General features: G+C 40.5%; 1 protein-coding gene across 4 annotated transcripts in view; it reads right to left on the reverse strand.

Annotated features, from left to right (window-relative positions):
* rgs3a (regulator of G protein signaling 3a) overlaps window positions 1–14,620 on the reverse strand; it is a 125,144-nt gene that overhangs the window by 93,459 nt on the left and 17,065 nt on the right. Inside the window, exons 1-3 of one of the 4 annotated variants that reach the window (XR_014874821.1) lie at window positions 5,215–13,187; window positions 1,726–1,807; window positions 269–374 (exon numbers count right to left, since the gene is read on the reverse strand). Coding sequence is in view for 3 of the 4 variants with exons in the window: in XM_085164512.1 (XP_085020638.1) it covers window positions 269–374; window positions 1,726–1,807; window positions 5,215–5,463 (437 nt within the window). In the remaining variant the exon portion in view is untranslated. Of the gene's footprint in view, window positions 1–268; window positions 375–1,725; window positions 1,808–5,214; window positions 13,188–14,620 lie in introns of those variants that run through there. The other 3 variants (XM_085164512.1, XM_085164513.1, XM_085164514.1) reach the window with 3 other exon arrangements.

Raw genomic sequence — 14,620 nt, forward strand, 5'->3', positions numbered from 1 at the left:
ACATTGCTTCAGTGTAAATGGATTTCCTTTTGGTTTCTGACAATCTCAGCCTCTGAAATGAAAGCTCTGTAAACACCACAGGCTTAGCTTAGGGGGCCACTTAAACTGATCTGTAACTCAATTTGGATGCAACAATTATCTCTGAAAACCTCTAAACCTCTCTAATAACTTTCCTAATTTTCATCCTAGAGTTGTGGATATACACATGAAAAGTTATTCTGCAACATTTACTTGCCAATAAGCCTGTTTTTGTTTGTGTTGTTTTTACCTTATAGCATGGGCTAAGTCCACACACTTCCACTGCTCCACTGGCTGACCATTTAGCTGCAGGAGAGTGTCCAGCTGCTGCAGACCAGCCTGATCTGCTGGACCCCCTGTCAAAGTAAAAAGATGGAAATAAAAAGTTTGCGTCATTGCACACTCTCAAGAACCATTAACACACACCAGAGCTGTAGCTTGTATTTTACGTGCAAGTTTGTTTCTTTAGCCTTCGAGATTCATAATGGCAAATCCCTGCAGGGCATAAGCAATAAAATCATGACCACACGTCAAAATGCTTGTTTTGAAAACTTTTCACACATTATTAGCTTGGGACGCAGCATCTTAATTAAAGACATGACAACTGGGAAGACACTTGCCAACATGGGGGCTTAACTCAAAGGTATCTATCTGACAGTCAGCCTTGCTATCAACTGCCACACTGTACCGACTGAGCTGAACATGTTATAAAGCACAAATCAGTGAGACAGCAGTAACCCAAATGGCCCAGACATACTGTACATACAGTCCATCTATCTATCAGCACCAGGGATGTAAGGTAAGGAGACATATCTAGGATGAGCCACCATATGACCATGGTGAGGATGAGGAGGACGGAGAAGATGATGAAGATGCAGCCCACCACCACTCTGCGGTACCTGGCTTCCAGGGTTGATGGGTGCCAGGATGATATAGTTATCCCCGTTGGATGCCTTCACTCTAGTTCCTTTCAGAGTGGCAGTGTGAGGATGGTGGAAGTTTATCAACTGCCACACTCTACCGACTGAGCTGGTAATAGTGGTCATTTTCCGAGCCCCCCACCCCCCACCCCACACACTGATGATGTAACTTCAAATGCATCACATAATTATGAGATACCAAATTAAAAGGGCAATCTGATAGCTTAAGGGGGCATACTAATAGAAAATGTCAGTAGCAGTTGAGTCATCAGCTGACCAGACCTTTGCTTCCCTGCCCTCTTTCCCCACATTTCTTTTCTCTCTCCACGGCGCTATTGAATAAAGGCAAAATGCCAGAAAAGGGGGAGAGATGTCAAACTCAGGTCAATCAATGGGACACAAAGGCAAACAGAGTATTTATACAGCAAATGTAAAATGGAACAGAGGAAAACACCAAGCCATTTCTGACTCAAGAAGGCCCCTGTTTTGACATATACAATTTATAGTATGTTGTTTAGCACTACACTATTTTGGTATATCCTCATGTTATACAAATACTATTAAAAACAGAAATCTGTCATTGGCAGTCAGCGAAAAAAACATGGAAAAACCTCAGATTCCAATGTTGAATCAAACCCGTCCATCAAAAATATAAAAGGCAGGCTCACAGAAAAGTGCAGCGCTGTTTTGTCATATTTCCGAGTATTTAAAGACCCACAGTTTGAACAATGGATCCTTCAGGAACAGTCGGGTTTCGTGTATCTAACAACGTGCGTGTAAAACTTGCCTGGATCAACAGCCTGTACCCTCACAGGAGAATCCGAGCAGATGGTGAATCCGTATCCATCCTTTCCTCGAAGGATGGTCACCTGCAGAAAACACGCGCACACACAGACATGAGCATTTTGTGATACGGTGATAGGAAATCACTCTCTCCCCTGCTACCTGAGAAACGAAAAGTAGCACGTAAGCAAAATGATCAACTTCCTTCCTTACTACGGGACAATTGGATTTATGATTTGTATTCTGCTTCTACTTCCTGCTAAAACTGTCTTGACAGCAGATTCCCATAGAAGCCAATTAGCTGAGTTAGTGGGAAAAACAACTGTTGAGATAAAAAGATTCTTTGTCCATTAGCTGTGGGAAAGGGGAAAAAACAGTCAGACTGCCAATTAACTTAACATTTAGCCAGATTTTATATACGCAGTGTACAGAGGCAGCTGATAAAGACTTTAATTTCCCCCCCATTAATGTAAAAAGTTAGTTTTATATTACCAAAATAGGTCCAAAAAAGTCAATACAACAGGAAGTTCATGAATAATCACTACAACCTATTTCATATCAAGTTCGATTTAACCTTTGATCCTTTGATGGTTCTGGTAAGAACTGTGTTGTGCTCTATAGCTATTTGTAGGGTTTTAATTCTGCAAATGAATAAATAAACATGAACATTTCAAATAATCGATACGAAGTCATTTTACTGGAATATGTTGTCCAATCAGGTTTGCAGAGTGGAGTAGAGAGGCCCAATATTTGTCCATTGAAAACTATCACATACGCACACAGACACAAATGCTGATGGATCTTTCACATTGTCTGTCTCTTGTGTTGCCAAACATTCAAATACCTGCACCCGAAAGCTTGAGCCAAAGTCAACAAAGTTCCATCCAAAACATCTCACTTTCCATGTCATCTGCTGAAAACCGGGGGGCCCAAAACACACAGACATCCCCGCTCGCTCGCCCTTTCTTTCTTTTTTTTATTCCTACAGCAGAGCAAACATGTACATGCTCTTAAATTACAAAGTCTGCCCATGAGCGAGATGCAGCAACTTGAAGAAATACACTGATTATTCAGGGGCCCGAAGCTCGGCACGACCCTGAAATGTCAACTACCATTGCGGTTTCTTATAGTCCACCGATTTTATGCCTCGTGTCACCATATTCCTTTAACCTTGAGTCTCTTTAATCTGTCCTCTCCAAAAATACACTGCTACAAAAAAGACTTTCATGCCACAGACAAATACGGCGGACTTTGTGGCTGCCCTAAAAAGAAGAAAAAGCAAATGTGACTGAGACACAGTTTTGTACATGTTTCACTAATGTGCCAAACATTCAGTCTTTTAGTTGTTGTCCTTCCTCAGTAACTGAAAAATACAAAACACTCGCCTTTGGAGCATCCATAAACTATGTAACTGGGATTAGGAGAAGGTGAATATGTCAGTGCAACCTACGAAAAACACTGACACATTTAAACTGGTGGACTAATGACTCCATATCTTCACTGGCGACTGTGACAACTGTTAACATAAGTTCTTAAACTAAACTTAATTCAGTGCTTTGCGTGTGTAGGTCTATATTTTTGTAGGAAGACAGCAATCAAATTCAATCAAATTCAATCAAAATCAGTTAAAAACTGAAAAAGAAACCATCTCTCTTCACCTAAACCAGGATTTGTTTTGTTTTGTTTTTTACAAAAACACTATGAAAGGGGATAAAACTGATCACAAACTAAGCTGATTGAAAAGTGAAAAGGAGGGCAGAGGAGACCGAACAACGACAAAAAGAGGAACAGCTGGTCTGAAGTAAAACATTTCTCTGGAATTTAAGACAAACAACAAACCACCAATAAACACTTTGAAAGAGCAGAAACCGAATACGTGACAGAAATCTGAGAAAAGCAAAGAATGGGACTGACAATGGAGAGAAATGCGGCACAGACTGCCAGTCTGCTGTCTCATCTATCCGTTTTTATCTCTTGCTTGTTCAGATACTTGTCCTTTTTAAGCGAGCTCTCAGAGCTGCCTAATTTGGATTGATTCATCCAGAATCCATAGCCTTTACAGCGTTAATTAAATTTGTAAGCATAGCTGAGTCCAATCACTTGGACTACCTCTGGTCTGTTTTAGAAAGCAGTCTGATGTCCTTTTATTCACTTCTAAATGAAATCAGGAGGATTATTTTTAGAAAAGAGGAGCCTGAAAATAATCCATCAATGATTTTTCATATTTCGCTCCATCAATCACAAGACGTATTAGTGAGATAAATGAAGAAAAATGAATGGGACATGCTGCCAGCATGCATTAAATATTTAAATTGTATAAGCAGGGCTCTACTGATGAATTAATAACTCAATCATAATGAGTAAGGACTAGAATAAAAAATAGGATTTTAAGTTAGTTGTAACAAACTTAAATGAACCCAGCAGAAGAGTGCTCATGCATGTGCTTTTCTTTTTTTTTCACTCATCCTTGCGTGACCCACAATCACCATCAACATAGACCTCCATCTGATGATAACACAACTTTTGGTTCTCATTTCATTATTTTTAATGAAAATGAACATCAACTTTGTCCTTTCAAAAGCCTTTTTTTCCCAACTTCTTGTCTTTTTATTGTTTTCAAACAGGTGTGAATGATTCAAATCATTTGCAAAGTTTTATTACTAACCCTTTATTTTACAGCCCTAACATTTAGTTGGAAACTGTTTTGTCTTGTTTACTTCCAACAGTGCAGGAGAAGGGGTAAGTAAATAAAACTTACCAATCACATACGGCTGGACACTGTTATCTGGGTCAGTATGTTCACTGACTAAAGAAAGCAAAACGCACCCACACCCTTATCTGACTAACGTCTTGCTGAATTTTCATCATGTAAGTTCAGACTCCAAATTAACTTCCAGTCGTTATTCTTTTAGTCTTGTTAGACACTAAATGCAGAAATCTGATTAGTCTTTATTCGGAGTCATTAACATTATATTCTTATATTCTCAGATCTGATTGACTAATTTTGATCTGTATGTTAAATGTGTACAAAAAAGTGTCAGTTCATGTCGTTCTAAATATGTGTCTCCTGGGTCTCTTACCTCAAGAAAAACAACCCCCACACCCCCCCGCCCACCCCCACACCACCATACCGCTTGCATTTGCTCGCAGGCAGTTATTCTTCTGCTGGCATGTAGCTGGAAGTGCATTTTCTTTTTTTTATCAGGGTTCAGTAGCGTGCAAACAAGGATGCTTCCACTTCAATATTTTATATTCTGCTTCTGTGTTAGAAAGATCAAAAACTATCTACGCTGCTGGAGTGTTATAATTCTGGGAACTTTATTCATCTGTTGCAGATAAATTATGAAAGCCCTGTTGCAAGACCAGAACTATTAAAACTGTTAACTCGCACACACAGGTTGCAACCGTGCAGCTAAAGCACTCCCCATTCCCACTCCCTCTTCCACCACCGCCTTCCCTTTCTCTCACTTCTGTAACTTGAACTCAGACACACCTGAGGCAGCCTACATCCGATGCACAGGTGACACAGCCCGTGGATGGTGTGTATTACACCACCTCCTCTTCCTCCTCCCTCTCCTGTGTTCAAGTCCGCAGCCAATACACACACACTACGACGGTGACTCTCCACCTGGCCAGCACTCCTGCAGCCCGAGTATCGCCAAAGTTTCCTTTGTGCCGCTGAGCTTGTTCTCCTGGGGCTTTGCTCCGATGGCTGGGTGGACTTTAGGGTGTTATGGATCATCTTGTCGGTGACAGCTGCCCAGGCAGAGGCTGTAGGGAATTTAGTATTGAAGTGTGCCCAGGTGACAGTCCAGTTGAGGTGGCTTTAGGTGGCAAGAGTGTCCCTCACCTTGCTGGGTAACAAACAGGAATCTGTGGAAGAGAAATGCTCCTTGGATACTTCGGGCGTTCACGCTGCACCAGCTTTGCCGTAAAAGAGTCTCAGTTTCCCCGTCCTCTTTGCAAAAACACTGCCACTGACCTCCAAACTCAAAATGTATTCTTATTCTGACTCCAGTCATCAGTGCAGAATCATCTTTTTTTGCCTCTCTTTGCACCTACAATTTCATGCCAACCTCAGTTTCATGTGTTTGACTTCCCTTTCTCACTCAAAACCTTCCTCTTTTCATCTCGCTTCTTTCTTCTTCCATTTGTTGTATCCTGCACCACGCGGCCCAGCTCCTCGCCCTGTGGCCTGAACAGCAGAAGTTGCAGCAGTGCCTGAGATCAGCTGTGTGAGTGTGTGACGGCGTCATGTAGGCGAGACTGGCGCTGGCTCAGCCCGCTCAGGCCACACTGTAGCTCCTGGCAGGGGCGCTCATGGGAACTCTTCAACGGCAGAAGAATAGGAGGAAGTGCCTCCCACCGCCACCCCCCTCCGCACACATACACACATGCACTTATGCATACCTCACCACCCTGCTGCTTGAACAGCTTTGTGTGTCTGCCCCCGATAAGGCCAGTTTGTTTCCTGAGTCGACACTGTGAGGTTGTGAAAGGTGCTATAGAGCTGTCCCTTGTAAATACTGTATATACTCTGCAGTGACTAATGCAGGCAGCGCGAGTGAGACATGTATGAATAAGACCGTGAAAGGCAGGACTTTTAATAGGCCGGGCCTGAGCCTGCAGTTGTTGCAGAGTTAAACTCGGACCACATGTGGACTGTAAACGGAAACGTGTCTGATTGCTCTCCACTTTTGCGTGTTACCAATTTTAATGACCTCATTTCCCAGCAAAACACACAAAATACAACGACAGCACTGTTGTTTAGGGACAAGCTTCACTCTCGCGCCTCAATCAAACTTCGCACCTCATCGGACTCTTTCCACCGTACTTTTTTTTTCCCATACTCCCCAACCTCCGTCCAGACATTCTGCTTGTTTGTTATGTTTTCGACTTCCACATTTCCTCTGCTTTTCCTTTCAGTCGCTCCCCACTCGGCTCCAAGCACACGGTACGGAAATTCGCAGGTCTGAGAATTCCGAACAATCTCCCCTCCTGCTCCAGCTATCCAAGCTTTGCTTCTGTTTTTGTTTTAAATATCCGTATATCTGGGAGAGAGGTGGTCATCTGCAAAATAACAACAACAAACGCCTCAATAGCAGCGGAGGGAAAAAACCTGTTAAATCACGACTTTGACAAAGGCTGTCTAACCCTTTACAGCCCCTTTAATTCCCAGCTTGCTGCTTTTTCTTTTTAATCGTCTGAATATCTGGCTCGAGGAAAGAAACACGGACAGAAAACGAGCGGGGTGAAAGAGGAGTGCTGCTGCATTAGTCTGTACAGTGTTAATAAAGTGGCAGAAAAGGCCATTGTTTTAAGATCCCTTCATGCCAATAGTGATGGCAGCTTTTCCCTGTTTGCCTTTTGAAAAGGGCGAGGGTTACCCGTCAAGCACACAAAAACACTTTCTCTTTCTTTCACGCTGCGCTGTTCACCTCTAAATAGGCAGAAGGACGGATTAGAGGGACAGAAGAAAAGGAAAGAAGAAAGCCGGTCTTAGCGAGAGGAGTGAAAGAAAAGTTTGAAAAGCTTGTCTCGGAGCCAGACAAGGCCAATCTGGTTTTTTTAGTAGTGTGGGATCTCTCTCCCTCCTTCTGCCTCTCTCTTTCTGACCTGAATAAACAGCTATCAAAGGAAGAGACGTCTTCTTAGCCAGTGAACACACGATGGGTCTAAGACCGAGTTCAAGGTCACAGCTCGAGTTGCATTTAAAATTCAAACAGTGGAAGTTTGGCATGCAGAGTCATAGGTGCAACTATAGTTACAACATTTTGAGGGTGACACTGTGCATAATATGAGAGGTAAAGAGCAAGTCAACCCTGAATGCATCAGGCCAATGAACTTCAAATTGTTTATTTACTGTATGTTTAGGGGAGAAACTACACAGGAACAAGGTAAAAACTTTCAAGTAGCTAGTGCAGATGCCATCATGAAACTTCCCCAGCAGCTTATTTACATTATGACAATACATTTTTAAAATAAAGCACATTATGCATTACAGTGCATTATGGATGCTTTCTTTCCACTAGTCTGAAAACCAGATCTCAAAACTAACAAAAACATGTTTTTCTCTGCAGTGCACGACCTTAAATCAATCAGTTACTCACATCATCTGTTTGAACTGTAAAGTCAAAGAACAAGTGGCGAATTGCAGATATATATGTCTCACACGAGACTACATGATGGGAGTACATGAAATCTGTGGAAGACTGCTCTGCTCATCAGAAGCAATTTTAGGAGTTGAGGCACGGACAGTTTGCTCTTCCCCCTGAAACATAGCAGGACAGGGTTGCTTCTTTCAGATTAACAGAAGTTGAAAAGTATAGGAAAGAACAACGATAAGCTTTTGTACGCTCAGCACCTTGCGGAGAAGAGAGGAAGGTTAAGAGCAGCCAAGTCCCAAAATACTCACAAAAGAATATTTCCTGGCAATGAATCCAGCCATTCTTCTTTTTTTTTTCAAAGACACAATCCAAAAGAAGAAAAAAATAAACTCTTTCTCATCTATTCAGCTCACCTCACCCTTCCTGCCCATCCTTTGCAACAGACAAAAGTGTCAGACCCATTTGCACAGAGACGGTTTAAAAGCTAATGGTAGCTGACAAGCAAATTGATGTGAGGGGACATGTTGTCCAGGGCTCAACTATTGTTAATATTCATGAACTGTGCTCACTGTCATTGCCATGAGCCTTTTTTTTAAAACCAGTAAACATAACTGGTAAATGCTGACATGGCATCTCTGCTTCATGTCAAGTCTTAAATCTGTGCTTCAGATGATCATTTTTAGAAAGTGAGAAAACAAAGAAAACTCCAGAAAGTTTGAGTTTGCAGCAGCTGCTGCACAGATCCGGCATTATAAGTCCAGTCATGAACTCTACAACTCTACAACCTACAATCCAGGCTTAGCTCAGCACTGATATTGTCCTCATCAAGATCACTAACAAATTCCTCAGTGCAAAAGATGCTGGCCTTTTCAACCCATCTACTGCCTTTGATATTGTATGCTGCAGTGTTCTGCTCACCCACTTTACCCAATGCATGTTTGTGGCACTGCCCTCTCCGGGTTCCAATCATACCTCTCAAAGGAAAGCAGTTAATTACTATCAGTAAGCCCCACTAGCTTCTCTGTCCCAAGGCGTTCTCCACTGCTCACATCAACACATCAATCTGAATGCCTCCACCTCCTCAACACCTCTTGTCTCTGGGTTTCATTTTCTAATCCTCTTGCTAAAAACGCTCAAGCATGCATTTCTCTTTCCACCGCTGAACTTCTGTAATAAAGTGCTGTTTCCTACTGAGTTCTTGAGAGGCACATGTCTATCACACTCCTCTACAAGACTCCTCACCTGCAAGCCCTTCCACCGTCTTGTGCCTCAGCATCGCTCTTGCCTCCTAACCCTCCTATCCTCAGACACAGGAGAGGTGCCCGTTTCCCTCCACAGGCTACAGCCTGTGAGAGACAAAGCCTTCTGTAGCCACACTCCAATTCATTGCAAAACTCTGCAAACTAACATCCAAAACATGAAATCCTGGGACAATTTAAGACGTTACTCAAACCCCACCTTGCATCCTCAGTGGGTTTTGTTCTAGCTCATTAGGCTTGATTTTTTTCCTGTGTTTTTTCCCCCAGCACATTTGTTTCTAATGTGCTGGTTTGTGTTTTATATAACAGCTTTTACTCTACATTACTGCCATTAAGTGCCCACAAAATCTTGAAAGGCATCTTTATAAAGTAACCATAAAAAGGAACTATTACATTTATTATGTGACCATTATTATTATGGTGGCGGTCCTTGCTTTCTTATAAGCTATAGTTTAATTTTACTTCAGTACAATCTGACAGGTAAACTAAACCCTCACTCTAACTTTACAAAAAATTGGTAACTCAAAATGTCAGATTTCAAAAGATCAATTGCTTTAGTTTTCCATTTAAGGCATTGCAAGAGAATTTTCTGATTTTGTTTTTAAGAGAACATCAACATTTTCTCTAAATATCACACAAATCAAATGCTGCAGTCACCACAACATGCCCTTCCTATGATTATTAATCCTATATGCCAACAACACTTTCTTAAAAAGCAGCACCAGCATTTCGGAATAAATTACAGGGACATTCGGCTCGCACACTGCAACACACATTATGAAACACAGTTTATCTTCCAAACATGTTAACTAACTTAATTTATTAATTAACTAAATGCACAAGAACCACAATACGTGAGAAGAAATTGTGTATTCAGTGGATGGAAAATGCTCTTAAATAGCCATGTGCGTTTTCATTGCTGTGGTACATTCCTTTGTGTATATCAAGTATTATCTTCACCAACATCTCTATCAACATCGCCAAAGCCTTTTAATGAGTCCTGTGTGAATCGCTGAAGGTATTCATGTGCAAGGCCATTACCAAACACTGAAAAATGTTTGAGTTGGTGAAGAGAAGGCAGTTAATGATACCACAGACCTCTTTGTTTAGTAGGGGACAGGGGCGAAAGAGAGGAGAAGGATGAAGAGGAGGATACCACAGTGAGGGAGGAAATTAGCGGTGGTCTGGAACGGAGCAGGGACATGGCAACAAAAATAGAGAAAGAGAGTACAAAAAAAAAATAAAAAAGGAGAAACTCTAAAAGGGTTTTCCATTCTCCCCTAATTTAGTCTGTGAATGTGCTTTCCCCCCTCCCTTAAGTCTCCCCTGAGACTGTCCCACACAAACCGCACAATCATATGTTACTCTGATTCACCCGGAGATAAAGAGGAAGAGGGAAAACAAGAATGAAGGAGGGAGGAGATGAGAAGGGAAGACGAAAGGACCTTTTACACATGCAGATGCCACAATGCCCTCGATGACCTTAAAAGCGACTCTTCCAGCAGTGAAGGAAATATAATGTATTTGTAAGTTTTGTTTGCATATGTGGAAAACAAGAAGATATAGAGAAGTACTTTTTAACCTAAACGATAGAAGGAAAGCATGTGAAAGGTGAAACTAAAGTTACCTCCTCTGTCTAATCCCGTGCAATCACTCTGATTCTCTACATAATGCCATATGACCACTGCTTTTCACAAAGCTGGCATCCCAGAGTGTTTCTAAAGCAACAAGGATACATTTTAAGTGTCATACTGATCTGCTGAATAGGTCTGAGGGGCTTTGTCCACTAAAGCATTTTTTGCCAAGTGAAAACGCCAGACGTTCTTCTGAAAACATCCAGCTGGGAGCGCTTGAGAGCGCTTTAGGGGGACAGCGTTTTTTGTGGGGGTGGGGATTCAGCTTAGCGCTTTAGTTGCCACGAAACGGAATATTCACAAAAGTAATGTGAAGCAAGTACCTGACTCCAGCTGACTGTTGGTTAACTCATAGATCCCGGGTCAACAAAACGTGACTCCAAAAACTGTTTCCCTCTGAGCAAGGTGTTCATTTGGGGATGTCAGGTAAAGACAGGGTGACAGTAAAAGTCTTCCAGTGTTTTTAAGTAGCCAGTGAGATATTAGTCCCGCACCTTCTCTACTGTGGCCTGATGGCTAAGTAAATAACAACTGAGCATTTTACCCAAAGTTTAATTTGTGGCAAACTGAAAAAGCGTCCAGTTTGGAAGAAGACGGTTAAAAAAACAGCCCTCAGCCATTGCAAAGTGCGGTGGGGGGAAAAAAATTTGTTGGATGCAGCCTCAAACTGTCAAAATAACTACAACGTTATTGATTTTTTTTTATTCACTACATGCAGTTTCTTGATACCATCAAGATCAACCAATAGGAGTCCCCTTTTACCTGATGTAATTTAATAAATCTCAGAGAAATTAACTTTATAAAATGATTTGGTCTAAAAACCTTGATTGTGGTTTGAGAAACTGTCTTAACAAGCACAGGGGGAACTTCCACTCAGGATATTCAGGGTGTCTGGAAAGTGGAAAAACATCCCTCTTTTATGCCAAGTGTAGGGTTTAAAATCTGATTTTTGTTAGCAGCACATGGTTTCTGGTTGGGCTTTCAGTACAACTGGTCAGTTGCATTTAAGCAGGCTTACAGGTTGTATGCAGGCAAACAGTGTGTTTATAGAGCAAATGATGGAATGTATTTTGGGCCAGGGTTGAATGATAGCTTAGCTTTCTTCTTTTTTATCTGCATCCACAAAATGACCCATACAGAGAACCAGAAGTCTTGGCCTTTGAGTCGAAGCCATCGTATGTAAGCCAACGGCAGCTAAAAACTCAAGTGAAAAATCTGAGATAAGATCAGGTGGACAAACAAAACAACAAAATATTGAATTTCAACTTAACAGTTTGTTTACTTTGTCCAACCACAAATTAACACTGACATTTATTAATCTTGACCAATCCTCCCTAAACCACAAACAAGCACTTTTTATTGTAGCCGAACAAAATAACTCATCTAACAACCGAAAAGTATTTAACGCAAATCAGTGTTTCCCTAAAACTAACCTGCCTGCCTACTTAATTATTTACCACAATCAATGAGTCATAAAATTAATTAATACTATCTCTCATTCATTCCACTGCCAAAATAGTCACTATTAATTGTTTTATTTTTTCAAAGTTTTTGTCTGCTAAACAGTCGGTGACCAACTAAGGACTTTTTCTTACAATAGGCTTCTGTGCCTCGTATGCATGTTTTGTTACACTACTACTTAGGCTCAGGTACTGTGGGGTTTTCTGATGACATGCAGCGTATTGTACATTTGTACTAAAAGACTGATAATATCCTTACGTTCTTCAGTCTTGTTTTTTTTTTAATTTTCGTGTAGTCTGTTCCATACATTAAAAAAATACAAGTAACTATCTCCAACAAGCACCTGCATTACCATTACAGGATGCATTCTGGAAGATGCTTGTAGCAAAGCAATTTTATGTCTTATTTATTTGCTGCATAATTGCTATAATTTGGGATAAAACATCACCAGCACCATCTCTGATGTGACACAGGACAGTCAAATGAGTCACAGCATAAACGAAGAGCCAACCAGGGGCTTCCACTGGCAGCAGTAAAGTAAGATTATTTATATATTTATTTTTAAACATAATAACCACTTTTCACATGTATTGAGCAAATTTTAAAAGCTTTTTTTTTTGGGGGGGGGGGGGGGGTCAGCATTGATTCATCAGAGATCTTAATTTTAATCTATAAGATAATGTAAAAACTACACACTGGATGCAGTGTAAACCAGTTTCAACATGATAAATATGTTCCATTGCTTTCTGACATTGTGAGGATAAAAAAATTAGCTTATTGTAATGGACTGTGATAGACATTATTTGATCAAGATGCCTTTCAGAAAATGGACGGATGGAAACTTAACTTGTATTCAAAAAGCTCTTAGGTTTCAGTTTCTTAGGAACAGAGTTCTTTGGGTGGCCGTGTGTCGGTGCTAGCTTAGGATGTCCATTAACCACACAGTTGGAGGTTTAATTTCTTGGCTGTCCATGTGTGAAAGTACACAGCAAATCCAGCATGTCCAAATTAACACTGTCAGATTTGATTTCAACACTTTTAAAGTGTCTATATGGGTCCACACCAGAGAGTGTTAATTTAACTCTTTTTGGAGAGTTGGTATGTTAACTCTGATTTAGTGTTAAACACCAAATCTCTCTGGAGTTGATAATTTAACACTTGGTGTTAAGAGTTTATATATTAACTCTCAAAGAGTATTTTAGTTTAACTACGTAAGAGTTATATTCTAATTAATTCTAAAAAGCGGGAATTTTACTGTTCTGAACTTCTAGAAATTTCTTTTGGAAATAAACATTTACTAAAAAGACGCAATGGTTTTTGAAAAACATTTATTCTGAACTGTGCACCACAATTTCAAAACATTTTCTGAAAGATGTAACAGTGTACATGTTCTCACTTTCATTAGAATTTCGTTTATCAAAAGGTCTGACATAGGTGAGCTGGTAAATGCAAATAACAGCATTCTCATCACTTATTTCAATAAATACAAAATACAATATGCATGTCCTTCAGTCATCACTTTGTGGAACTTCAACGCACTTCTGCTCTCCCCCATATTCCATCTTCACAAGCATATCCTATGTGGAGATTGAATAAAAATTAGTTGACACTAATTAATGGCACAAATCAATTGCAGCACAGTAAAAAAAAAAAAAGGAATCCTTTTTGAGCGATTACTTGTGTAAAGTATTTTCCCAAAAGACAAGGACACAGACAACAGGTAATACTGAACTAAATGTAAAACCTCAGCCTTTTTCATTTTTACCTAAACCGTGTGCACAAAACTCTGGAGGGATCTAAGTGCTAACGTAGAACTCAGTCGGGACTCGGGACATCTGCTACTGCTGTTTGCTCGTTTTTTATGGGAGATCGTTTTCAGGCTTCAATTAGCACCATTATATCAACATTTGACCAAGAAATTTGACTGAAAATTCACATGCAAGCTTTTTTTCAAGGCTGTGGTATTTGCCCGCAAACAATACCTTTCAGCTAGCTAAAACAGAATATTATGCTATCAGCGAGCAACATGGCTAATGCCTTTCACACAGCTTTGTCTCAACTCCAAAGAGCCACAGAAGTAAAAGCTAATAACAATAATTGAAACAATCTTTGAAAACATGACTTACCAAGCATGGCAAACAACTCAAATATGTAGAGCAAAATGTTCTGAAACGGCTTCACTTCAGCTTCGATTGGAGCCGTGCTGGGGGCGGAGTCTGTGAATTTACTCTATTGGTGTCATAGCCCCTGTAGGAGTTCAGAGTTAAGAGGTCAAGAGTTAATGTTTCCATTGTAACACCTCCAGATTTGAAATAGAAACACTCATTTTTAACACTCGATTTTAACTACTATCATTTTACACCTCAGAGTTACATTAAAAGAATGTGACTCTACTTAGAGTAAAATTAACTCTAAGACTACTAACACCAAAGCATTTA

Source organism: Neolamprologus multifasciatus, chromosome 7 (assembly GCF_963576455.1).
Source record: "Neolamprologus multifasciatus chromosome 7, fNeoMul1.2, whole genome shotgun sequence".
Lineage (NCBI taxonomy): Eukaryota > Metazoa > Chordata > Actinopteri > Cichliformes > Cichlidae > Neolamprologus > Neolamprologus multifasciatus.